At 45.0% G+C, this 27,562-nt stretch overlaps 1 protein-coding gene across 10 annotated transcripts in view; it reads left to right on the top strand.

Moving 5' to 3' along the window:
• OPHN1 (oligophrenin 1) overlaps positions 1 to 27,562 on the top strand; it is a 127,936-nt gene that overhangs the window by 61,327 nt on the left and 39,047 nt on the right. For all 10 annotated transcript variants that reach the window (XM_045029532.1, XM_045029536.1, XM_045029535.1 and 7 more), the window contains 6 exons: positions 4,087 to 4,158; positions 17,814 to 17,915; positions 19,174 to 19,284; positions 20,370 to 20,474; positions 23,714 to 23,843; positions 26,531 to 26,631. In XM_045029532.1, coding sequence (XP_044885467.1) covers positions 4,087 to 4,158; positions 17,814 to 17,915; positions 19,174 to 19,284; positions 20,370 to 20,474; positions 23,714 to 23,843; positions 26,531 to 26,631 — 621 coding nt within the window. The remainder of the gene's footprint in view (positions 1 to 4,086; positions 4,159 to 17,813; positions 17,916 to 19,173; positions 19,285 to 20,369; positions 20,475 to 23,713; positions 23,844 to 26,530; positions 26,632 to 27,562) is intronic.

Here is a 27,562-nt window from a genome sequence, read left to right as displayed (position 1 = left end):
CTATTTCTACAATATAAAGGAGTTTGGGGAGAGGGAGACGGTTCCCCTTCAGTTTGCCAGCACCTATCACATGTGCCAGGCAGGCCTTCCACCAGCAAGATTTGGACATTGAGCAGCATACTGAAGGAACCCTAAGGGTCTGTGAAGGGTTCCTCCTTCACTCAGAAGGCGTTAAGTTCTGATGGGGCCAGCTGGGCCATGTCCGGGAACAAACTATGTCACGCGCCACTTAGTCAAATAGGTTATAAAATATGAAGTAAGATGCATTTCTATTTTTTTTGTAAGGGAGCAGTTGTCCCCCTGCACTCCTGCCTCGCCTGGCATGCAGCTCCAGAAGTGTGATTCACTCCTTTCTGTCCCCCATTACATTGTGCCCCTTTGTCTCCAGAACTCCTCGATCATTTATTGAAAGTTGGCAACCTATTTCACACTTATTCCAGGAAAAACATGAATTTTAGAATCAGTGGAAGCCTTTCACAGCATGCCAGGAATTCACTGTTTGGCTCTGCTCCCCCATGCCCTAATACAATGATGGAAAAAACTCCTCCTATGCCATCTGGCTGAACTAGAGGGTTAGGGACAGCTATACCTCGAGGGATGCCAGGACTCTGTTTTCTGTAGCTCTAGAGGTTGGCAAGGGTCTGGGTAACAGATGAGAAAGCACCAGCAATAGACTGAAAGAAGGCAAGAAGAATGTTTTGCATTGCATCCCAGGTATGGCAGCTTATGTGGGAGGATGAAGGGGTGGGCTCCTGAGAACTGCCAAGACCCCATTAACTTGAGGGTTTTCAGAGGCTTAGGGATGCCATCTGAGAAGTTTTCTTGATCTTTTTCTACCCTTGGTGCATTATTTATTAGGGCCAGCCTTTTTACAATATCCCATTTACTTAAAAAAAAAATCTATAAACTATATAGGTCACTGCCCTCTCATACTGTATTCTGTGCTCTCGGTTACCAACCAACTAGTGTCCTGGCAAAGCTTTAACAGTTCTGAGTGTGTCTCCCTGCCTCTCCCACCTTTGACAGCAGGGGACGGAGGTACCCCTCAATGGTTAGGGTCAAGCTGGGGACCGTGACACATGGTAGAATATAATTTCCCCTCCAAAACTGCTAGGGAATGGTCACAGAGCATGCCTGAAGAAGACATCCTTCCATGAACATCATGGATTGGAAAGTTTGAGAATCATCGTGCCTTTTGTCACAGGTTCCTTCGGGATAGACATTGGTAGTAGCCTTGCTGCACAGTCACCTGCTTTCATGCTGCTTTGGATTATGCCTCATCAAAAGGAATGTGCCTAGTTTATTTCTTTGAGAGCCACATTTTAAATCTGCTCTTCTCCCCACATGTGCTTATTGCGATCAGAAACTGGATCTGGAAACTGAGTGTTTTGGAAAGTGTTATGCCAAGGTTAGGACACTAGCCTTCTGCTCTTCCCACTGCTCTTTCTACACATTATTTTGAGCTCCTGGCTAAAGCTGTGTCTGTGGGGAGCAATTCTCACGTATGTGGGCCTTCCTGGGGGTGAGATCTTGGGCATAAGTTTCTGTAGGTGGCTAGGTTTGACAAACGGCTCATTTCAGATCTGATGCAGTTACTCCCTAGGAATGCATTCACCAACTTTCCTGTTCACTTAGAAATGTTGGCAACAGGCCATGCTCTTGGCTCAGGGATTGTATTCACCTTGTGTGTCCATCAGATTCAGGGATCATCATTCAATGCTTCCACTGCAAAAAGGATAGATGCTGTAATGGAAAAGCAGAGCTGGAGCCACAGCTTTGCTGAGTGGTGTTGCAGTGAGGATGACAGAGGTTTTACTTGGTACCAATCAGATTGGCCAAGAGCAGAGGCCGGGAGAAGCTGCTGCGGAGAGAGGTGCTTCTTCTACCCTGTTTCTCCGTTAGATTGGGCAGGAAACAATATAATTGTATAATTCCAAAGATGGAGCCAACCTGTCCTGACTCTGCAGACAGTGAGCAATCTGAGTTAAAAGGAGGTTGCAGACACCAGCATGGATGATTCATGCACCATGTTTAAAATACATATAATCTGCTTCCTGCTTTTGGTGTTTTCTTTTCCCTGAGAAAAGAAAACAAACACCCTTGCCTTCTTCAGGATGCTTCTAGTTTGTGTTTGCAGAGCAGCAGGCATTCCTGTCAGCCCATCCTGCGTGAGTTGTGGTCAGCAGCTAGTGCCATATGCAAGAAGGCATGTCATAATTTTTTGAGGTGCCCCATACTTTTTCAAAGACCCTGAATTAGGGTGACCAGATAGCAAGTGTGAAAAATCAGGATACTTTTTTGGGGAGTGGCGTGGGGATAGTTGTGTATGTAAGACAAAGCCCCTAATATTGGAATGGTCCCAATAATATCAGGACATCTGGACACCCTACCCTGAATTGAGGGGATTCTCCTTCCAGCCAAGGAGCCTGGGTGTCTAGCAGAGCAATGATCAGAGAGGGGTTGTTTATGGGAGACAAAGAATCATTGAAATGTAGGGCTGGGAGGGACCATGAGAAGTCATCAAGTCCAGCCCCCTGCACTAAGGTAGGACCAAGTATACCTAGACCATCCCTGACCTGCGTTTGTCCAACCTGTTCTTACAAACCTCCAGTGATGGGGATTCCACAACCTCCTTTGGAAGCCTATTCCAGAGCTAAACTATCCTTATAATTAGAATTTTTTTCTAATATCTAACCTAAACATACTCTTTGAGAACAGTCTTTCAACCAGTTGCGGACCCACCTTAGAGTCATTTCCCTAGTTCACTTATAAGACTGTCTTGGGACTGTGTCAAAACCCTTACTAAAGTCAAGATAACATGTCTATTGCTTTCTCCCTATCCACTAGGCCAATAGCCCAGTCAACAAAGGAAAGTAGGTTGGTTTGGTGTGATTTTGTTCTTGATAAATCCATGTTGGCTACTCCTAATTATCCTATTATCCTCCAGGTTATTTCAAATTCATTGTTTAATAATTTGTTCCAGTATCTTTCCAGGTATTGGAGTTAGGCTGACCGGTCTGTAATTCCTCGGGTCTTCTTTGTTCCCCTTTTTAAAGGTGGAGTTCTCCCTTCTATAGACTGAGTGCCAACTCTTGAGTGTGAATTATAGTAGTTGGACATCAGATCCTATTCTTGGCAAAGTCCTGTTTTTGTTATAGGTTGTTGTGGGGGTTTATCTGATACTTGGGTTAGAAAGATCCAGATGTGCTGGGGCAAACCTTCCCCTCATATTAAGCATACACCTCTACCCCACTATAACGCGGTCATGGGGAGCCAAAAATCCCTACCGCGTTATAGCTGAAACCCCGGTATATCAGGGTAGGGGCAGCAGGGCTCTGGCAGTGATTTAAAGAGCTCCAGGCTCCAGCCGCTGCGGGGAGCCCCAGGCCCTTTAAATCGCCAGTAGAGCCCCGCTGCCGCAGCCCTTGGGTAGCAGCGGCAGGGCTCCAGTGGTGATTTAAAGGACCCGGGGCTCCCCACAGCAGCCAGAGCCCCGGACCCTTTAAAGCACCGCCGGAGCCCCGCTGCTATACACAAACCCGTGTTATATCAGGTCGCGTTATAGCGGGGTAGAGGTGTATTATGTATTCCTGATTGCAACAGTAGGACAACTATAACAAGGCTCTCTGCATCAAAGATCCAATAGAATAATCTCCCAATCCTCTTACTTTCAAAAGTCTGCCCCTTTGATTCCTGTAATCCAACAAAGTGCCACACTAGAAATGATTAATCATTTACTCTGGAGGGTAGTAACAGATAGTTTAAGGCAGAGTGCTAACTCACCCTCCTGTGGTATTAGTAGATTTGGGGCCTGTGGAAGTCTAATAATAATACTGAACACTCTACTGTTGTCATAGTGCTTCTTCACAGCTCCATGAAATGGGGATACTATTGACCTACATTGTGTAGAGGGGCAAGAAGACACATGGGTTAAATGATGTGGTCTAAGCACCTTCAGCGAGTCAATATTAGGACTGGGATTACAATTTGGGCATTTCAGTCTGCCCCCCCTATCCCTGTCTCTCTTTAGTGTAACACAAATATGTGCCCTGTAACTAAGCTGTTGTTTCCTTCTGTGTTCTGCAGGTCCAAAATGCTAGTGATTTGTTGATCAAACCACTGGAAAATTTTCGTAAGGAACAAATAGGCTTCACCAAGGTAGGTTTTGTACATGTGTTTATGTATTAGTTGGTTTTTTTAAAGAAGTAGGATGGTACTGGAGAGATTAAAGACAGATTTAATGTGTACTATTCAAATGCAGCAGGAGCATTAAAGACATTTCTCCTCCCTAGTGCAGGCATGCTGGAATGAGGAAGTCCACCCGGGCTTTAGTCTGGCTTCCTATCATGAGCAGTACCACGGATACTTCCTGAATGCATGGGGCTCAGCTCTGGCATAATCCCAACACAGACCTTCCTGAGAAAGTTGCACCCTCTTTCACCAGAGATCATGAAAGTCCTCTTTTGCCTTACTGTTTGCCCTCCCCCTTGTTTGCAAGGTCCATGTTGGACCTTACTTGATTCTAAATTCAGTTTAGAATAAAATAACCCTCCTTCCCGCCCCCCTCAAAATAGATCAGAGAGAAAAAAACTAGAGAGACCAGGAATCAGGACTTGAATATGGCCAGAGGTCTCAGTTTAAGAAATATTTAAATAAGGCTTCTAATGGCTCTTTCATCTGGACCAAGTTTTTAAAGCAACACATCACGAAAAGTGAGTCCTGCACATGTGGAGCAGAAGTTGTCGGCCACCAGGGACTCAGGTTCCACGTTATTCAGCAGCAGTTTGAAATGAGGCTGGGTCTGAACCAGCTCCAAAATGGAGACATGCTTAGAGCTTGGATTCAGCCTGACTCATCTGAGCCTTTGACATTTTAAGAAATAATACATTGGAGAAAATGATACTTAACCCCACCACCACCACCACCATACTCCCTCTCCCCGCCCCCTCCCCCCCCCCCCCGCAAAAAGCAAACACTAAAAATAATCAAACACATAAAACGGTGATTTACATGTGCTGTACACTGACAATGTGCTTGGCTCCATATCAGACTAAATGAAAGTGTCCCTGCCTGTGAGCAAACACCTGTTGTACAAACACAGTCCACACATGCTGTGTAGAGACAAAACTCATCCCTTTCAGGGGTTTGTTTTGATTAACAAGGAAATCAGTTCCTATTTAGATTGGTACCTGCCCCAAAGAGGTTCCATCTTTTTATTCTATGTTTGTACAGTACCTAGCACAATGGGGGCCTAAGCTCTACCACCATACAAATTATTAATAATAATAATAATAATAATTAATAAGGTAACAAAGTTGACTCCAGTCCTGCTTCCTAGGGTTTGTCCCCTCAGGACTGCTCAGCCCCCACACTAGATCCTTTCTTCCCAGAGAACCACCCCCGGCTCCTTTATTTGGGTGGAATAACGAGCGATCTGTCTCATGGAGTTCACAAAACCCACCTAACCCTTTCCCAGCAAGATCAGTGCCTGCAGTCAGGGTAAGGTGTTTGAGACAGGCACTGCCAATCTGTTACACTGTTTGTTTTGTGGTGCAGTGTAATAGACTGAAGGGAAGCCCAGAGAAAGAATTGGCTCAGGGTTATATAGCTCTCTGTCTACTCTTTGTAAGTCTTTAGGAGGTACTAGAAGAAGAAAAGCATTGTGGCCTGGTGAACTGGGATGAGGAGGGTATTTCATGCACCTCACACCATCAACATAAGCTAGGAAATTACATGTTCAATGTGACTTGCTTTACCCTGAATGTTGTTGCGATGCCCTGAAGTGGGGAAGGGCACAACGGATCTGAGTTTCTGAAGGGGATAGATGTCCATGTGGGGTGCCATTGGGTGCCACAGTGCGTGCGGGTGGAGGAAGAAGTGGAGACCTCAAATGAAGGTAATGGATGAGTCCCCTCCTCCATCCTTGCCCCAGTTTCCAAACCCTCTCCCCAGGCCTGTGAAGATGAACCTATGAAAGCCTGAAATCACACCACCTCCAAAGCACCACCAAACAAGGGAGAGTTCTCTGAGCATTAACTCTGGTTACATCTACACTTGGAGTGACTGATTCCCAGCTGGCATGCATATACGCATGCCGGTTCTGATCTCAGCTAGTATGCTAACAATAGCGCTAGCCACCCCAAATTATACCCAAGGGCAGCAGGTGGGTTTGTACTTGGGGCAGCTAGCCCACGCTGCCGTGGCTACACTGCTGTGTTTAGCATGCTAGCTCGATGAGTATGCATATGTCACCTTGGAATCACACCCTAGCTCAGAGTGCTTTGAGGCTCCATCTACACGAACACAGCACAAATGTCTATCCTTTGTGCTACTTATAGAATTGCCTCACAACGTCTGCGCTCCTGGTATTAGACAGTGTGAAGTACAGCTGAGGGTCAGTGCGGTTATTAGAGTTTTCCATTGGAAATCACAGCACTGGGCTACCATAAAAGATGAAGGGGTATAAAGGCCTGATTCCTGCCCTCGCTCCTGTAACTCCATTGACTTCAGTAGAGTTCCTCTTGACTTGCGCCAGCGTGAGTGAGAGCAGGATGAGGTCTTTAGTCATGCTGAGCAGAGTCACGGCAGAGATAATTCGTACTCTTTGATTACTGTTTTTTGTGTTTGTCAGTCGCCTTCTGTAAGATGTTTTCCGTTCTCTTTCAAGGACACTGATGCCAGATAGGAAGGGCATTTGAATTGGGTCTTTGTGATGTCTGTGGTTGGAAAAAGACCAAATAGTCTAAGACATCTGAGTCTGCACTAATCAGCTCTTCCTGGGAGATGAATGGAGTCTCTCTGTTAAATGGTGTAGTCCAACACAGATGCCTCTGCAGGGTTTCACTGGGATACAGCACAGGGGGTCTTTCTTCAATTATCCTCCTTCACCAGCAGCAAGGCCTGGGATTATTGCTATTTTCATGAATTATAGATAAATGTTTGTTTGCGTGAATGCTGGGAGAGTGGCAATACAAGGAACACCTGCATTGCGTTTCTCTACAAGCTCATCTCATGGCAGAGGATCCCAATGGGACTCTTGAGCTGACTTTGGTCTCTCAACCCTGGCCTGGAAGCATCATCCACTCTAAGATGAGAGAGTTAGTGAAAGATCAGCTGTCGATGTTGGATTATTGATTTGTTGGAGTTTCAAGTGAGAAAGCGAAAAGAACTAGCTGAGGATCATTGGATGGGTTCAAGTGAGATCTAGGAGGAGAAAACTCAGAGCTCTAATCCTGTATCAACTCCATTTATGAGCGAAACAAGCATGATCATTTACTTATTTTGAAGTCTATAGCTGACCAAACTCACTGTGGTCAGGTCATGGGCTTGATCCAAAGACCAGTGGAGTTAAGCATATTGCCACAGACTTCACTGGATTTTGGAGCAATCGCCATGTCATTTATGTTTAGAATATGCCTTGGCGAAGCATAGTGTCTGGAAATGATGACCATGGCATTTGAAAATTAGTGAGATTGTGCCATAAATCCTGGTATTTCTGGAATGTAGTAGCCTTCAAAAAGGAAAAGGAAGACTGAGGAAGTCACTAGTGTTTTCGGGAGAGAGAGGGAGGTGTTAAATACCAAATGGGATTTGAAAGAAGGAAAGTGAACATTTGGGTATGGCATCCAGCAACCAGGCCAAGTGAGAAGATGCTGTTTAGAAGTCTTAAGTTACTCCTGATCTACAAGTCTTTTCTTCAGAGGAACACGTGCACATTGTAGCAGGAACCACTTTCTACCAGGGTCAAGAAAAGCTTCTGATCTTCCGGGAGCAGCAGCAATCACTTCTGAACATTTCTAAAGACTGATGCTGCACTAGTGACACATAGGAAAGCTGAAAGCTTTTTCACACTAAAAGAATTTGTCTGTTCCCTTCCCCTCCCCCTGCTCTCATGTCCATCCAACTAACCTCTTTGTCATTTCTAAATATAAGCAGTGGACAAGCTGTATGTTGGGTGCAGGACACCTTTGTTAACAGCCTCGCTGATTTCATTCAGCTTATGAGAGTTTGAAATCCACTCAGAATTGCTGGTTTACTGGATAGACACAACTCTGGGGATTGTTTGTTTTCTTTGTCTGACTTTTCTGAAATCTCTTTTGGATAATTCCGGTTAGCCTGAGGAATATTTACTACTGCGTAGGATTCTGTGCATGCTATACATCGACGTTTAAAAAATGGTTGATAGTGTGTATTCAAAGGGCACTTAATGGTCTGTAGTCCTGTAGACCCAGTAGGAAGTGTATGTGTGTTATGAAGTCATAGGACCCAATCCTGCAAACACCTACTAGTGGGTATATTGCCTATTACTGTGAGCTGTTCCACGAAAGCCATAGGAAGTGTTAGCAGGATTGGCCTACAGTTTGTCATCTTCAGATGTTCAAATGTGCACCAGACCAGCAGTCATACTTGCACATTTGTTCAAATGTTCAAATGTGTTCAAATGTGCACCAGACCAGCAGTCATACTTGCTGGTATCAGTACTTAGCATGTAGTTCTGAAGTGATTATTAACCAAAAAAAAAAAAAAGAGGAAGAAGAGAAGTTTTCTTGTTCTTAGATCTCAGTTTGAGGCAAATCAGGAGAATTTTGGGGAACTGAGTGGGGTAAAAAAACCTGAACTATGCTAGAATATTTTTACAGAAATGCTCACACTGCATCTTTCAACTGCATGGACATTTTTGTATTTCACACAACTTTTATTTTAAGTAACTCATGATATACGGTACCATAAAAATCACTTGAAAACTCAGCCATTAAACATGTTTTTCTGCATCAGAGTTTTCTTGTTATTTTCCTTTGATTCTTCCTCCCTCAACCTTTTTGTTAACATGAAAATGAGACAGAGGATTATTAGCTAGAGCACAGTATATAATTTGCAAATAATTCATCTTGTGAATTTAGTGCCTGTCCTGCTATCAGATTATCTGCCAGTGGATTGTGATTTCCTCACGCTGATTCATTGTCTGAATTTATTCAACACATCTTTATTCTTCATTGAGCCTAAAAAATTCAGTGGATGTATTTGATACAATATCTTGAGTTGTGTTGTCAAGCTAAGTTTAATGAGCTAAGTCATATAACACTGTTTTTGATCCCCGACTGGAAAAACGTGCATGTACCTGTAGTTTGAGTTTGAAATTCACTCTCTGCAAACCAGCCAGCCAGTAAACATGACTTGCATGTTCACCAGAAGAGACCAGCCACATTAGGTACAAGACAAGGGCAGGCAGGAGGCTTCAGGAAATGCACAACAGGGAATGTGCAGAGCAGCTTCCCTTATGCCTGCTAGTGAATCTTGCTCTGTGTCTCCCCCCTGCCTCCAGAGCCTGCTGACAGATGCTCGCAGGGAGGAGGGCCTCTGGCCTCACCCTAACCTGGCTGGCCACACAGACCGTGTCCCGCAGTGCTGTTGAGTGTGCTAGCCTCCCATCCATAGCACACACTGCTGGCATTCTGCTTGGTCCCATGCAAGTGTTTTAAGGGGTGAAAGTGATTCTTGCAGACAGGGCCGCCCAGAGGATTCAGGGGGCCTGGGGAAAAGCAACTTCAGGGGCCCCTTCCATAAAAAAAAAAGGTTGCAATACTAGAGAATACTATATTCTCGTGGGGGCCCCTGCAGGGCCTGGGGCAAATTGCCCCACTTCCCCCTCCTTCCCCACCCCCCCGCCCCGGGTGGCCCTGCTTGCAGACAAGCTAGATTTTGTCCTTTCCGTGAGTTGAAATAATCAGAAGGGCTAGATTCTACACACAATAATTCCCCCTGCCTCCTGCTGGATGGCAGTTTCAGAGGATCCTAATTAGCACTGAAATGGTTAAGGGAAAGTTTTGCAAGTCAAGCTTTTTATTTTCCCCCTTGACTGCTCTATTCCTCAACTCAAGCTTGGAACTAAGCCAGTTTCCAGGAGGCATAGGCCTTTGTGCCACAGTTTATCAGCAGCAGATGATATGAGAGAGAATGCCAAAGGAATTGTAACCCTTCCGTTGTACCGTTATCCCTAGCTGCTGTTGGGCAGGCTGCTTACCCCAGCTTCTCATGCGATTTCTAGGACTCTCATTAGTTTCTGATTAAACACGCATCCTCTGAAACTTAGAGAGCTGGGCTTTCAAAGCGCTTTCGAAGAGCAGTTTCTTTTGTTAACTTGTATGCTGACTGTGCTACTCTGTCTTGCATTCAATTACAATAAATATTTTCTGTTGGTAAGCGAGTACATGGAAGTTGTGTGGTTCTTGGCTCTGAATATTGGCACATACTAATGGGAAGGTAATGCTGCCTCTCACTGAATATTCATGAGCAACTAATTTGAGCTTGTGTTTGCAGATTGGGCTTCAATCATTTTTCTTGGCTGCTGAATGGAGCAAGCAGGCTAGCTTCTGGAAGCCTTGGCTCCAAATTAGGGAGGGGTTTTTAGTGTGTCCTCCTGGTTTTTAATTCCATGTTAAGTAGCCTGAGTGCAAAATTATTGGCATCCTCTGTCTTTATTTGCCAAAAATTCAGTTTTGTGCTATTCATGTTTTCACATGGCAGCAATTGCTTTCTGCGAGAGATCTTAACTCAGTGTGTGCGTCAGCTCGATCTCCTCAAATCATGGGGAAAACCTCCACTTGTTTTGTTTCCCTATGCATGTCGTGGTGTGGAGTGTCCACTAACCTAGATGGCAGGTAAACTATGGAAGAAAAGAGCAGTTTCTGAAAGAATTGACTGACTATAGCTGGCAATGGCATTTCTGTTCCTGATATACAAAAGAGCCTTCTCTCACTCCTGCAGGCTTTTATATGGAAGTAATCTTCCACTACCATGAAGGCAGATTGCATTTGCCTGGAGAGAACTGCCCAATCAGAGCTAATGCCACAAGTCATGAGAATTCGTAACTCAATTGTGCGTATACATAGTAATGGTTTTTCACTGACTGGTGAGTTCACTCATCTGCTACAGTATCACTTGACTCTGCGCACACTACAATAATCCACAAACATGTACTGCTTCTGTTTTCTTGCTGGGAGTCATGGAAAAGGAGGACATGGTATTCCAGAACATTCTGTCCTGTCATGCAGAACTGTACCTGCTTTGGTTGTCATGTCTTCCATTTACATTTCAACTCATGTTCTTCCTCTCAAAGATTCCATTGACTGAAGTCTGTCGGCAGCATTTAAGTTGTATTTTCTGGTAGTGTTACCACAGTAGTGTGCCTTCATTTGTTTTAGATTGACTGTGATTTTTTTTCTTTTGCTTATTTCAAGCATAAAACAGAGTTAAATCTTATTCTGACCATTACTAATATTTCTGAGCTCCCTAGTGACCCATTTCACATGGATGAAAAATACTGAGTAAACTGGCAGTTTCATTGCAAGTGGGTGGAGCAGAGAGTATTTGTTATTCTTACATATGACTCTCGCCAGAATGGACAGGCGTGAATGTTCCAGGAACTGCCTCTTGAGCATAGAACTCAAGCTGGAATTGACAGGTTGAATTGATTTTTTTTTCAGCCATTTATTTTTATTACTTCTTAGAAATAGGGCAGGAGTTCTCTAGCCTGGATAGAACAAACAATATCCCACAGATATTTCATTCCATTCTTTACACATTTTCAGTATTGCACAGTGTTTTTGGAGAAAGGTGTTTGTCAAACTGCTTTAAAGCTTGTATGTGGACTGTAAGTTTGTACATGACCTCATATTTGTACTGTACTGTACATGTACCAAAATATCTTTGCCAAGCCCTAATGTCTGATATAGTAAATAGAAGGGAAGCATGGAAGCTGTAATCCAACACCAGTGGTTCAGCAGTAATCAGACTTCCATGTAGCTTTATTTTAAAACACTTCTACGAAAAATGGTGCAAAAAGCATAGCACATTTTTGTGGATCATTGTTTTAAAAATAAAATACACCTCTACCCCGATATAACGCTGTCCTCGGGAGCCAAAAAATCTTACCGCGTTATAAGTGAAACAGCGTTATATCGAACTTGAGTTGATCCTCCGGAGTGCACAGCTCCCCCCCAACCCCGTATCACTGCTTTACTGCGTTACATCTGAATTCGTGTTATATCGGGTGGTGGTGTAATGGGGTAGAGGTGTACCACTTAGGCTCCTAGCTTTGTTGGTGTGGTGCCTTAGGGTATGAATGGGATGGTTTGGGAGCATGTTTGTTTAAATAATAATTGAGATTAATATCCCTTTAGTCTGTGTGGTTTTGGATGGGGTTTTAGCAGCAGGGTTTTGCTTTTGTTTTGCCAGTATCTCGTGCCAGTTCTTCAGCAGAAGTGCTTTTCTATTCAGATCTCACTGTTACTAGTTCTTCCTCTTCCTCTCATCCACTAGACTTAACGATTGTGCTTTTCTTTATTTTGAGGCATGAGTTTGCTGACTCCAAATTATTATGTCCTGACCTTGCAACTGGTGACATTTGGAAGTACAGTATGGCGGTCTTTTGGCTTCAGTGGGTCCCTGTGCTGCAGTAACTATATGTCTATCCAAATACCTTTGCAAGTGAGAACCTATCATGGTCGCCACGCTCAAAGATTGCAACAGTTGGTGCCTCCACAAGGATGGCGTCATTTTCTCAGTTATTGGGTTGACAACAGTGGTGGAAGAAGATGTAGGAAAGGGAACTTTTTTCTCAGAATGGTAGCCAGTACTGTCTCTGCTCCCTGTGACATAGACTTGAATATTCACTGCCTTTTACAGTGGGAGGCAGAGTAGCTGCTGTGGGAGTTTAATTTATATTTTTAACTTTTGCTTGATTGAGATGGGCACTGAGGTTGGTAACTGACTGTAGTGATGTGGGCTGTCTGTCCTCAGGAATGTGAACGGTCTGCATCTGAGCAAATAAACAGACTCCAGGTCTTTCTGTCTAACACAACATGGCCTTTCTTTTTCCAGGATTCAGTAGCAGTCCAATAATAGTCCCCATAAACGTGCTTCTCTTTCCAGGGTTATTAAAAAGAAAATCTGTTCCCTTCTCGGACTCAAGTAGGAGCACACCATTTGCTCTTCTCTTGGACCTGGTCTCTCCCCTAACAGAGTCTCATCACTTACTTCCTTCTGCTTTTGTACTCAGCAGCTGGGCCTGATTAGGGTTGCCAGGTGTCCGGTTTTTGACTGGAACGCCCAGTCGAAAAGGGACCCTGGCTGCTCCGGTCAGCGGTGCAGAGGGGGCCCGGTGCTAAGGCAGGCTCCCTGCCTGCCCTAGCTCCACATGGATCCCAGAAGTGGCAACTAGGTCCTTGCAGCCCCTAGGCACATGGGCAGCTAGGGAGGCTCCGCACTCTGCCCCTGCCCCTAGTGCTGGCTCCACAGCTCCCAGTGGCCAGGAACAGCAACCAGTAGGAGCTGCAGGAGCAGCGCTTGCGGGCACAAGGGCAGTGCACAGAGCCTTCCTGGCCACCCATGCATCTAGGAGCTGCAGGCACCTGGTAGCCGCTTCCTGGGAGCCATGATAAGTGCTGCCAGGACTCCGAACCCTCTCCCGCACCCCAATCCCCTGCCTCAGCCCGGAGCCCTCTCCTGCACCCCAAACCCTTCATCCTTGTCCCCACCGCAGAACCCGCACCTCCAGCTGGAGACCTCAGCCCCCTTCCGCACCCCAGTGAAAGTGAGTGAGGGTGAGAGAAAGCGAGCGACGGAGGGAGGGGGGATAGAACAAGCGGGGCAGGAGGGTTCAGTTTTGTGCGATTAGAAAGTTGGCAAGTCTAGGCCTGATCAGTTATTGGGACTGGCTGCCTATGGTCCACACCCCTTATTCCTTCCCTGTCTGTTTCTGCTTCTCAGAGCGGATAGGAAATCAGAAGATTGGGCTGGGGCCACCTATGGCAATCCAAGCCCAAGGACCCGGATGAGTAGTATTATTCCTTGCTATACAGACTTACAGCCTGTGGAAGTAGAATGAGGAGGGGAACCTCATAGAACAAGGACTCACTAAAGGAGGAAAAGAGGACCAGATTTTCAAAAGAGGCATCTAATTTTGTGCTCGTGTTTTTGATCCTGCAATCAACTGCAGATGGCATTAAATTTCAGGAGAAAAGCAATGAATGTTGATGTCTGGCTGATTGCACCTTGATGCTGCCTGCTCATTTGTGCCCACAGGTGAAAGAGGGCACAAAATTAGAGGCCAGGTTGAGGCCTCTTTGAAGTTCCTGTGGATTGTGAGGTTTTGGAAACATTGGTAGCTTATCAGGTCCCTGCTACTTTTATTTATTCAGATTTAATCATATAAAAAGATGCTCAGTCAAGTGTCTGGGTGCCCTTACATCATAGAAGTCCCAGCAACATTAAAGTAGTGATGTCAGAGGAACATAGCCAGATACCAACCGAATCTCCTTTCCATTTCTTCCTTGTTATGGGACGCATAGCCGCAGCCTTCTTACTTTTAAGGATCATTCACAATATTTTTGTGAGAAAGACGGATTTCTCCTCCGCAGTTTTCCATTGCCACCACCATCCCGAGCCCCAGAATCATGTGATCCCATAGCAAAGTCAGAATGTTGAATTAGTGCCCTCCCAGTAGTTCCCAGAGCAGCACATTATTGTGCCTCCAATGCAGGATTATGCCCTCATTGCCCGGTCAAGCAGTAGAAGCTGGGTTGTAAGAGATAATGCCCTCATCCAGATACTGATATCTGAAATGGCAGCTAAGGGAGCACAGCAATGTGTTGTGTTGTTTATATAAATGGTCCCTTTTGTCAAGCTTGGCCTAGTGTAAAATGTTCTTTTAAAACAAGTAGAGGGACAGGCATTTGGACTGAGCATACCAGGAGCAGGAGATTGAGAATGGCGAGGATTTGTGTGGATGTGTGTAGGGAGATCAGTAAGTCTTCTTGGGTTTTGGATTTTCCAGCCCTGCTTTCCACTTGCCTAGATTTTCAAACACCTGAATTGACAAATAGACCAAGCAGCTTGACAGGGAGAGAGAGAAGGTTTTTTGGCATTCGAGGACCTTTCCTTTGATATGTGTAAGCCTCCTCTTGTCTGCTTGGAGCTATAATTGAGGCTACTGTCTTGCTTGATTTTTTTACTAATGAGGTCTACCAACAGTCACCAGCCACAGAATGGTTCATTTTCCAGTTTGGAGTGAATGTTTTTGCCTGTTTGACAATCAAAAAAGACTAGCATCTTGGGGAAACCGCCCTCTTCAATGATTTCACAACCATTGTGTGGTGGAGGCACAGCTTCTCAGATCAACTTCTCTCTGAGTGTTACTGCAGTCACCCTCCTGATACTAGTATCTCTTTTATGGCTTCATCTGGATCTTTTTTCTATGGTGGCACCAGTCAAATTATTAGTAACTTTGTTAAGTTTGGATGCATGCAGTGGAAAATACAGTAGTAAGATATATATATATATATATATATATATATATATACACACAGAGAACATGAAAAAATGGGTGTTGCCATACCAACTGTAACGAGACTAATCAATTAAGGTGGGCTAATATCCCGCCTTAATTGATTAGTCTAGTTACAGTTGGTGTGGCAACATCCATTTTTTTCATGTTCTCTGTGTATATAAATCTTACTACTGTATTTTCCACCGCATGCATCCGATGAAGTGGATTTATTTTAGCCCACAAAATTTGTTAGTCTCTAAGGTGCCACAAGTATTCCTCGTTTTTTTTGTTTTTGTTTTTGCTGATACAGACTAACACAACTACCACTCAGAAATTTGTTAAGTTCATGCACAGTCAAGGTTTCTTTCTTTCTTTCTTGACCAATATGTGTGTGTGTGTTTAATATATAATAGCGATCAATAAGATATGGGCAACGTATATGAAACTCTCAGTAGGATTTTGAGGATCTCACAATAACCATGACAACATGGATGTCTTTTGCTGTAACACTCCTTTGAACTGGTCTACTCAGACAGTGTAACTAACATATGCTATGAAAGGCAAGGCTGGCAATCTCTGATTCCAACAAAGACAGTAAATATACAGTGAAATCAAAGGCCCGTGTTAGCCCTTTCCAAACTTTATTTAATCTTTTGCTTCAGCTTTGATACAGCTTGGAATGCAAATACGTACAAAAAGCTTCAAAACCTGGAAACCACTGAAATCCTAATAAATCTTTAATTGTTCTGGGTGTGTCCTTGGTATTAAAGCATTTAGCCAGTTTTTGTTTGATCTGTAGATGGGTAAAATATCAGCAAACAGTGTATATTTGTTTTCTCTCATTAATAAGTTTCAAGTTAAAAGCAAAGAAGTCGACAAATTGGAAGCTCATTGAAAGAAACCTCTCCAGCAGGGCTGCCTTATGCTGTGCCGATGATAATGGAAAATATTGAATGTGTCTGTACTGTGAAATATTGCCAGAGCTGTCACTGTGTGTATTTGAGCGCAGTGTATGGAACTGGCTGGAGAAAGAAGAAATAGATACAGAAAATATAAGGTGGCCCCCGACTTTGATGGGCCCATCATTTTTTTTCATGGTAGTGTAACCCTTCTGCCGGGCCGAAACAATAGCAGCAAGGGCCGGGTTCAATACATAGAGGTCCCTTCCCCCACAACATAATGCAAAACCAGCTCGAGCCCCCACCCAGTGACCTGGGAAAATCTTACACACACCCCTGGGCGCCTCGAGGAGGCAATACTTCCCCTCTCGCAAGCACAGAGTCTTGGTGTAGCAGAAAAGGTTTAATTACATGAGATAAACAACAAGCATTAAATTGGGAAAATACCTCAGCTAGAGTTCATAGGTCAAACCGTGAGCAAAGACCCACCCCAGCAAATTGGGCCGTGTCCTTCTCTCTGGGCCTTTGAGTCCAGCAACCCCCAAATCACCCACAATCCAAAAGTCTCTGTCCTGGGTCAGTGCAGCCCCAGAGTTCAAGAGTCTCTCTGCAGAGGTCCCCCTCCTCAGCCTGGGTAGAAAGGGGCACCTTACGTGGTTCGGGGCCATCTGCCCTGCCTCTTCGTGGGGTTCTGCTTCCACTAGTCGTCCCCGCAAACAGCTCAGCTCCGCTCCGCTTGCTCTGTGGGCTGCTCCGCTCTGCCAGCTGCTCTGGTCCACCAGCTGTCCTGTGATCCACTCCAGCCATTCTCGCAAGCTGCTTGGCTCCACTCACCCAGTGGCTGCACAAACTGCTCCACTCCACTCTGCCAGCTGCTCTGCTCCATGGTATTGCCTCAGGCTCCCCCACTCATTAGCACAGTAATCAGTGCTCTCAGCTCAGCAAGTCCAGCTCTTCAGTGATTTCAGCTCTTAGTGATTCCAGCTCATAGTAGGGGAGCCTCAGTGCCAGTGAGTTCAGCTCAGTAACCTGTATCTAGATTCTTAAGGGAATCAAAAATTAACTCTGACATTCCACAGTGAAGAGAGGCATAGGTGGAACTGGTGCTTCTGGCTCACACAAGAAACCTGCACCACCAAGTACAGATATCTGTTCCCAGCCTCTCTCTCTTGACTGGGTTTTGGAACCCATGTCCCTTGTCTAGCAAGTGCTATTTAGTTGATAATGAAACCCTCTATCATAAGACAGTTTTGTAGTTCCTCATTTACTTAATCGGGGTGACAACATTTTATTGCTCCTGCCCCAATAACAACGAAATTGGGGCTCCCACAGCTGTGAAAATAACTATCCCAGGCTGCTGTGTGGTATACTAAGTGGGGTGGGAGTGCCAATGCAAATAACTGAAATGCTAATGCGAATACTCGAAACTTCTTTCTGCACTCCCCAGATGTCAGGGTAGAGCTCATCCTGATTCTGCTTACATCAGTATTATATTGTACAATGAATTTTGACACTGTGGCATTGTTCCTACCTAAAGAGGCCAAACTAATTCTCACCATCCAATTCTGTGTCAACTCTTCAATCTCTAGGAAAGAAAGAAAAAGTTTGAGAAGGACGGTGAGAAGTTTTATTCCATGCTGGATCGCCATTTGCACTTATCGTCTAAGAAGAAAGAGTCCCAGTTACAGGAGGCAAGTGTGAAATTTTCCTTCAAAGTTTCTGTTTCTTGGAGTCTAGAAGAAGTAATAGCAGGTACATTGGACTCCTGTCCAATACACATCTCTTTCAGTAATGAAAGATTAAATCTAAGTAACGTTCCTTTTGATGGGAATGGTCCATCAAGACTCAATTTCTCTCTCACTCCAGGGGTAGTCATTTCAGATCAAGTTTGAAGCACATTGACAAGGCAGTCTAGGGAAGCTGGTGTAATCCATGCTTACACTGATGTCTCTCTGGCCCTCTAGTGCAGAGGTGGGCAAACTACGGCCTGCGGGCCACATCCGGCCCTGCAAGACCCTCCTGCCCTGGGAGACTCGCCCATGGCCCCTCCCCTGCTATTCCCCCTCCCCTGCAGCCTCAGCTCGCCCCGCCACTGGCGCAACGCTCTGGGCGGCGGGGCTGCAAGCTCCTGGGGCAGCACAGCTACAGAGCCCGGGTTGGATGAGGTGATGGGGGGCAGTCAGGGGCAGGGGTTCCAGGGGTGGTCAGGGGAAAGGGGGCAGGGGTCCCGTGGGGGGGGGGCTGTCAGGGAATGGGGGGGTTGGATGGGGCAGGAGTTCGGGGGGCTGTTAGGGGGCAAAAATCAGAGTGGATGGGGGGCGGGCCACGCCTGGCTGGGGAGGCACACCCTCCCCTAACCGGCCCTCTATACAATTTCCAAAACCTGATGGGGCCCTCAGGCCAAAAAGTTTGCCCGCCCCTGCTCTAGTGGCTAGATGTCTCTCTGGCCCTCTAGTGGCTAGATTTGAGTCTGCTGCTGCCTCAGCTAACTCATTTGGTCTTTAGCTCAAGCCAAAGCGACCTGCTGCTTTTAGACCTGGTGTCAATGCTCCATGGGTGTGTGAGCAGGGACACTCTTATACTTGCATTCTCTGTGCCTGTGCTGTACTGGTTCTGTGGTTAGATAGGGAACTGCAGTTTGCAGGTCTCTCAGTCTGGCACCTTTCACAAAAACTAATGCCCTTAAAAAAAAAAAAAGCCTTATTCCTTGCAGAGTGGCACTAAGCTCTGAATTCATATGAGCATATGGGATGCAGCTAGGAGAAATTCTAATGGGAAATGTGACCAATGTTCCAGTCAGATATGGTCCCCATAAAGCATTCAAAACCTGGGTTGGATTCTTTCGTGGCTTGAGAAGTAATAGCTATCACTTGCAGGCAAATATACAGACACCACTAAAGAATTATTATTCTTTTATGTGGTTTTTTTTCCATCCCCCCTCTCACGCAGGCTGACTTACAGGTTAATAAAGAGAGACACAATTTCTTTGAGTCGTCCCTGGAGTATGTGTACCAGATCCAGGAAGTGCAGGAGAGCAAGAAGTTCAGTATCGTGGAGCCAGTAAGTGCCTCCTTTTTATCATCACACTCTGACATTTATTGACTTGCCCATCTGAGCAAGGAGGGGTGGGAAATGGTCAAATTGGACCCTGTCCTACTAACGATTCCACGTAGGTCCCTATGATAAGGCAAAGCCAAACGTACAGAGTTAGCAATCTGTTGTTTCGCTACCTTTGCTGCTGCTTCATGAAGATAAAGAACAGTGAGGTCTTCTTTTAGCTCTAAAAGTGAAATGTGCCTAACGAGCCAGACTCTGGAGGTTGCTACAGATTTTGCTAAGGATTGCCCCATTCACCTTGCACATGGTGAGAAGTAGTAGCCCTTGAAGAGTGACACTAAAGGGAGAGATGCCTTCTGACCCAGCTGCCTGCTGTGGTACAGGCCTGTCTGGTGCAGGCTCAACACTTTAACAGGGAGCCTGTAGATCACAGCTCACTGTGCTGGTTGAATGAATAGCTGTACCCTGGAGCAGGACCTCCTCTAGGTAAGTGTACATAAGGAGGGACTCTCCATAGAACCGATGGTGTATTCATTGTTGTTCCAATGCAATCTTCATTATTGGTAGTGTTTTACTGAGACAGGCAATACACATCCATAGGATCATAACTGTCATTTGTGGTGGCACAAACGTCTCATGGCTCTGGGGGGCTGTTGTGGCCAGTGAACTACGTCCCCATCTGCCCCCAGGATTGTGGGAGAATGAAAATGGGTAACACCACCAATGCCCCTCTTTCTGCGATCCTGCTTACAGCATAACTGAGTAGGACGTGTGGATATGGCCTGTGTCTGAGCTAATATGAGCATTGTATGATCAGGTGATACTATGAGGCATATGTATAGATTACACTTCTTTTTTTAAAAATCACTACCTGAGCAATTCCTAATACTTTCACAGTCAGAGCACTGGGTACAAATTCAATCTGCATTGGGTTCCTCTCACCTGAATGTATATTTTATTTTATGGCTGCTAATAATTCTGTTTGACTGTTTGATTTAATTAAAACTGTTCTCTTGCCACCTTTTGCCTGATTTAATACTATTGTCTTTAACGCAAAGGCTAATCCATCATCTTTCCTTCCTGCGCAGGTGCTGGCCTTTCTTCACAGCCTCTTTACATACAACAACCTGACAGTCGAACTTACACAGGACTTCCTCCCTTATAAACAGCAGCTTCAGCTCAGCCTACAGAATGTAAGTTCCTGTCCAGCTGCACACACACTCTCATATGCATGCTCTGTGTCCTGCGGTGCATCTGAATGCCTCTGGCATAAAAACCTTTCCCATGCAGGGTGGACAACGCTTGTCTGCTTTCTGGGAGGGGCACAAAAATGCTCTTTCCTTCATAAAAATGTCTTCTGTCCATAAATTCCTTTCTTCCTAGCAAGAACAGCCTACAGATGCTACTACAGTATTTTTCATAAATTTAAGGCCAGAAGGGACTACTGTGATCATGTACTCTGACGCCTGGTCTACACTAAGCATTTAAACCGGTTTTAGGAGCGTAAAACCGATTTAACGCCACACCCGTCCACACTGAGAGGCCCTTTATATCGATATAAAGGGCTCTTTAAATCGATTTCTGTACTCCTCCCTAACGAGAGGAGTAGCGCTAATATCGGAATTACCATATCGGATTAGGGTTAGTGTGGCCGCAGATCGACGGTATTGGCCTCCGGGTGGTATCCCACAGTGCACCACTGACCGCTCTGGACAGCAATCTGAACTCGGATGCAGTGGCCAGGTAGACAGGAAAAGCCCCGCGAACTTTTGAATATTTCCTGTTTGCCCAGCGTGGAGCTCCGATCAGCACGTGTGGCGATGCAGTTAAAAATCAAAATAAAGAAAGAGCTCCAGCATGGACCATGCGGATGTGATTGCTGTAAGGGCAGGCAAATCTGTTCTATCAGCGCTCCGTTACAGAAGACGAAATTCAAAATCATTTTTAAAAAATCTCCAGACAGATGCCATAGCAGGGACTCAGCGCACTGCTGCGTGACAAGCGTAACGGAAAGCCAAAGAATCAAATGGACGCTCATGGACTGGAGGACTCAAGCTATCCCACAGTTCCTGCAGTCTCCGAAAAGCATTTGCATTCTTGGCTGAGCTCCAAATGCTTCTAGGGTCAAACACAATGTCCGCGGTGGGTCAGGGCATAGCTCGGCAATTTATGCACCCCCCCACCCACCGCCAGAAGTGAAATGGAAAACAATCTACTCTTGACTCTTTTACATGTCACCCTATCTTTACTGAATGCTGCAGATAGACGGGATGCTGCAGCACTCAACACCAACATCCTTGCTCCCCCCCCGCCATGGGTGGCTGATTGTACAATATGGCTGATATCCATCGTCATCATCAGCCTATTGGCACATGGGGCAGTGCAAAAGGACTGGTAACCATGCCGACTAGCATCCGTGAGGTCGATCAAGGGCGCCTGCTCCTAATTTTTCCTGGTAGATGGTGCAGTATGGCTGGTAACCGTCTTCATCGTAGCAACAGGGGGCTGAGCTCCATCAGCCCCCACCCTTCATGTGTAAAGAAAAGATTCAATTGCCCCTGGACTAGCAGTGGGATGCTGGGCTCCTCTCCTCCACACTCCTTAATGTCCTATCTGGACTATCATAGCAACTGGAGGCTGCCTTCCACTCATTTCTCACTAACAAGTCACTGTGTCTTATTCCTGCATTCTTTATTACTTCATCACACAAGTGGGGGGACAATGCTACAGTAGCCCAGGAAGGCTGGGGGAAGAACGGAATCAACAGGTGGGGTTGTTGCAGGAGCACCCCCTGTGAATAGTATACAGCTCATAATTTCTGCGGGATCTGACACAGAGCAGCTGTGTTCTCTGGTTCTATGATACAGTGGTTCTCTAGTACCCTTGCCCAAATTCTAGGCAGGACTGATTCTATTTTTAGATACCAAAAAGGAAGGATTGACTCAGGGAGTCATTCCCAATTTTGGCTTTTGCGCCCCTGGCTGATCTCAGCCAGGGGCACTTATGACAGCAGCAAATGGTGCAGTGCAAAAGGACTGGTAACCATGATCATCTTATTACCAATTTATGGTATGGTAGATGGTACAGTATGGCTGGTAACCATCTCTGCTGTCATGCAAAAGCAAAAGCATGCTGCTGTGTAGCGCTGCTGAATCGCCTCTGTCAGCGGCATCTAGTACACATACGGTGACAGTCACAAAAGGCAAAACAGGCTCCATGATTGCCATGCTATGGCATCTGCCAGGGCAATCCAGGGAAAAAAGGCGCGAAATGCTTGTCTGCCGTTGCTTTCCCAGAGGAAGGAGTGACTGACGACATTTACCCAGAACCACCCGCGACAATGATTTTTGCCCCATCAGGCACTGGGATCTCAACCCGGAAATTCCAAGGGGCGGGGGAGGCTGCGGGAACTATGGGATAGCTACGGAATAGCTACCCACAGTGCAATGCTCCAGAAATCGATGCTAGCCTCGGACCGTGGACGCACACCACCGATTTAATGTGTTTAGTGTGGCCGCGCGCACTCGATTTTATACAATCTGTTTTGCTAAACCGGTTTATGTACATTCAGAATAATCCCATAGTGTAGACGTACCCTGACAATCTGCATAACACAGCCCACAGAATTTCACTCAGTAATTTCTCTATCAAACCCATTGACTTGTGGTTGTGGTAGGGTATATCTTTAGAAAGGCATCCAATCCCGATTTTAAAGATTTCATGTGACGGAGAATCTACCACAGCCCTTGTAAGCTGTGGCAATGGTTAATGACACCGTAAAAAGATTTGTACCCTTACATGGCCAACATTCATAGCCTCAGGAACAAGAGCTGTAAGGATGTGCTAAACCCAGTGTGCTGTTGAATCCCTTTGAATTGCTTTACATGAGTTAAAAATAATTGATTTTTATTTTATTTGGAGAGGTGACATGATTCTGTATTAACAAAATGGTAGAAATGCAAATGAAAACTTTGCAAACATTCTTAATGTGCATGATTATTTTTATCATAGGGCTTGAGCCAGTGCCCCAAGTGTACTCTGTGTACTCTGTAATGATAACTCAAAGCAGGAGTTCAGGTGCCTCATCCTTCTGGCATTAAAATGTTCTGTTATGATCTCTTCATATTAAAGAACAAAAAGCTACCCTCGATCATGACACATCATGTTCCTCAGCCACCGTGTCGCCAGCTCCATGCATATGATGTTCAACCCTGGCCACTGACCATTATGGGCCAACTTTTCTGCTAGCTTCAGGGCTTGGGATTTTTTGATGCCGTCTTTTCAATGTGCCACTGATCATTCCCACAAAAGTGGATGTGTGGCATTTTGTGCATGCTGACAATGCGTTTTTGAGTGCCCATTGGAAACTTGGGGGCCAGCTACCAGATTTGTTTGCCCATGTTCAAGCATCATTCTTTTGTTCTCTCACCAGACGAGGAATCACTTTTCCAGCACACGAGAGGAGTTGGAAGACCTGAAGAAAAGGATGAAAGAAGCTCCTCTGACCTGCAAGCTACCCGGGAAGCCAACCATAGAGGGTTATCTGTACACTCAGGAGAAATGTAATGGCCTGTGTGCGCATGTGTATACATTAAACAAGTGTAGGGTCCAGCTGTAGGTTGTAATGCTTGCCTAGTTTGGCATCCGACTCTAAGCTTCATTCAGCTTGAAGCCAGGAGTCTATTTGTATAGCTATTATAGCCATGGGGATGTTTGTATGGGTGTGCCTTAGCTGTTGGGTATGCTAGTCACTGAGCCAGAAGCAAGTGGGTTCATATCTCCCATCCACCTTGTACCTACTGCCTTACATACCCGATCATGATCCAGAACTAGCTGGAAATGCAGTGCAGTCTTGGTGTGGGTCTGGCAGGCACTGTTACAGATGCCATCTTTTGGCTGAGACATGTTTTCAAGATGCTAATTGCCTTTTCTCTGGTGACTGTCTGGGTGAGATTTAGTAATCCATTTTATGAGACTGAGGCTCGGAGAATTGAAATTTAGCCATTCGTTACCAGAATAAACTTGGTATCCTGATCAATATTCTCTTGCTTAATAAGAAAGGTTTCAGTGCCCATCTATCTCAGTCTAAGCTACAGAATGGCTGCAATACCACTCCCTGTCTCTAACTTGCTGCTTCATCCAGTGGCTGGAGTCTAAAGCTTGAGTCTTAAGTGCTGGAGTCCAAATCTATTCTATTCTTTCCTTTTCTATCAAGATTATACTACATCCACTAATAGTTCAGTTGAGGCTGTAAATTATATTTTGCAGAGAAAGCCCATATCAAGCTCCTGATGTTAATTTGATAGAGACACTGGGTGTTGAACCCCTTCCATTCCCTCCAGATATTCTTTCACCCCACTTTTGGCAGTGTTGAGGGTTTGAGTGAGTGTTAGTAACCTTAACCCTAACCCAAATAAACAATCTGATATATTAAAAGGGTTGCAAGAGCAGATGTCCGGGGCAGGCATACAGATGAAAAGGCCTAGGTGTATCTTCTGCCTTTGGGATTGTGAGAAAGAGAATAAAATTCAGTTCCAGACATAATTGAGACAGATAAGCTGTTATTTTGTTTAGCCACTGCTCCTGTGGAAACATGGCACTTCATGTGTCTGAAACATAGTAGTTCGTGTACTCTGAAAGACAGAAGAGCTGTTACATATAGCATGTTGGCCAAAGCACATTCCATTCCTTTGTTCTTACAGATGTTCATATTCACAACCTGCAAGTATGTAATGCACCAATATTTATAATGCAAGTGTCACTTCCATCTCGCATGCCTTTCTTCCGGACAGTTCATACAGTGACCCCAATTGTTGCATGAGTTGTAATATTCCCACCTATTGTATATGATCTGGTCTCTAGTTGATAGGATAAAAGCCTGTTACTTACTGACCGCTAGTAGTTGACCGGGGCCAGTATTGAAGGCTGGGGTTCAATCCCCTGCTGACAGTCACTGTTTGTATGTGCATGTGGCAGTGGGTTAATTATACACCTCTACCCTGATATAACACGATTTGATATAACACGAATTCAGATATAACGCGGTAAAGCAGCGCTCCGGGGGGACGGGGCTGCGCGCTCTGGCAGATCAAAGCAAGTTTGATATAACGCGGTTTCACCTATAACGCGGTAAGATTTTTTTGGCTCCCGAGGACAGCGTTATATCGGGGTAGAAGTGTATAAGCACAAACAATGACAACTCTGCAATCTCAGGTCAGATTCCTACAAGGTAGCCACTATGCAGGATATTGGGTTGGGGCTGCCAGTTCGATAAATGGCTCATTTGATATATTTATGTAAACAGGGCAAATATTGGCTGCTCATAGAAGACTATCAACGAGTCTTGTGTTTAAAAAAACCACACATACGCATGCACAGTCATTTTAGACCACAAGGAAATTTTGTACATTCCTGCATGATAATGAACTATATTTATTGCCTTTAAATTCGTTTCTTATAAATTGGTTAAAGAAAAAAACAAGATATTTGAAATAGTTCAATTGGTTCTTTTGGGGGAAAAAAGTTGAGGCATGTCAGGAACAGCGTGCTTCAATTAAGACAATGGAAGAAGAGTGGAAAATTAAATTGTGGTGTAACATAAATGTAGATGTAAAATGATATTTTAATGTGCTATTGTGTTTATTCTGTCAACAAAAAGTTGTCAGTAAGGAAAAAAACAGTAGTGTCCATTTAAAAACAAACGTATTGCCCACCCCTCATCCCCCGGGATGTTGCCTGTGTACTTCTTGGCCTAGATTTGCCAGTCCTGTTTGGTTTGCCACGTCAGAGTCACACAAATGCCCTTTCATCAGCTTTCCTTCTGAGGAGGCTGGTGCTAACATTTACCTACTGCTTACTTTCCTCCCTCGTTACTGCTGCTTCTGTCACTGGCAATGCTGCAAATAGAGCTCCATGTTTTCCTGTGTGTCTATACAGCACCCGGCACAACAGGGCTCTGATCCTGATTGGGGCTCACAGGCATTACCTCAATATAAATAATAAACAGTAATAATAATGGTCAAGTGCATCACTGTTTCAGGCTGCAGGATATAATGATGCACTTGACGATTATTATTACTGTTTATTATTTATATTGTGGTAATGCCTGTGAGCCCCAATCAGGATCAGAGCCCTGTTGTGCCGGGTGCTGTATAGACACACAGGAAAACATAGTTCCTGCCCCGAAGAGTTGGCAATCAAACTAATGCATGCTCTCTATTGACTCTTGACTATCTTTGTGTTTTTGTAGGGGCACTGGGCATATCTTGGGTGAAATATTATTGCCAATATGAGAAGGAGTCAAAGATGCTAAGGATGACTCCAGTGGAGCAGAAGTCTGGAGCTAAGCAAGTGAGTGGATTCCCTATAAGAGATATCTCTGCAACCACTGACAGTCAGCAGGTTCTGCTTCATTTCCTTCTATTCTGACTTGTTTCTTCTATGAGGAAGTACAAGTATAAATATCTATATAACAGGTACATTCCATCCCCGTTGTATGAAGCAGCGATGTACACAATTCCAGTCCTTAAAAAGTATTGCTCATTAATTTAAGTGCTGGATTGACACCTCTGGAGATGGAAAGCCTCTTTGTAGCCACAGAACAGATATACCACGGACATACAAGGAGAGCTTCCCCCAGCCACACACACACACAATTCCTTGAGTACTGCTGATCTGCAGGAAGCACCCCTGCCAGGGAAAAGTAGTTCACTTTCCATGGCCTGGATCGGACATGGCTCCTCTGCTGAGATCACCAGCATCAGTGCCAATGAATTCCAGTGGTGGTTCACTTAAAGCCACTGCATCTGCCCATCAAAAAGGGATTTGATGCTCCAGTCTCAAGCCTTTCTCGGTCATTGCTCGCCTTTCTACATACCCTATTAGCTATTCCCTTCTGCATGTAATTTACATGTTGATCAGTCATAGAACTTAAGCCACTTTGTTCCTCACCTATGAATTTGGGCAGTGTGTGCATCATACCTGGAGTTCCTTGGGCTTTGCAGCACAGATAGGCTTGCCTGTTTTCTCTGGCAAACCAGTTGTGAACACATGGCATTTTCTTTTGAAGAGACAACCTGACTTGAACTGATGCCTCTGATGATTGTTGACAGTACTTGAATTACCAAGGTTATTTGAATGGCTCCATAATGCCCCCTCTCTATCTGCTTCTGTTAAAGGACTCTTTGGTTCAGGGTTATGGATTCCTCTCTTCAGGAATTAGTTGCTAAGTACATTGAAGATGTACAGTGGGTGGGAGCGGTTAGGGGTTGGGGTTTAGCAT

Source organism: Mauremys mutica, chromosome 9, assembly GCF_020497125.1.
Source record: "Mauremys mutica isolate MM-2020 ecotype Southern chromosome 9, ASM2049712v1, whole genome shotgun sequence".
Classification (NCBI taxonomy): domain Eukaryota; kingdom Metazoa; phylum Chordata; order Testudines; family Geoemydidae; genus Mauremys; species Mauremys mutica.
This window is presented reverse-complemented; position numbering and strand designations above follow the sequence as displayed.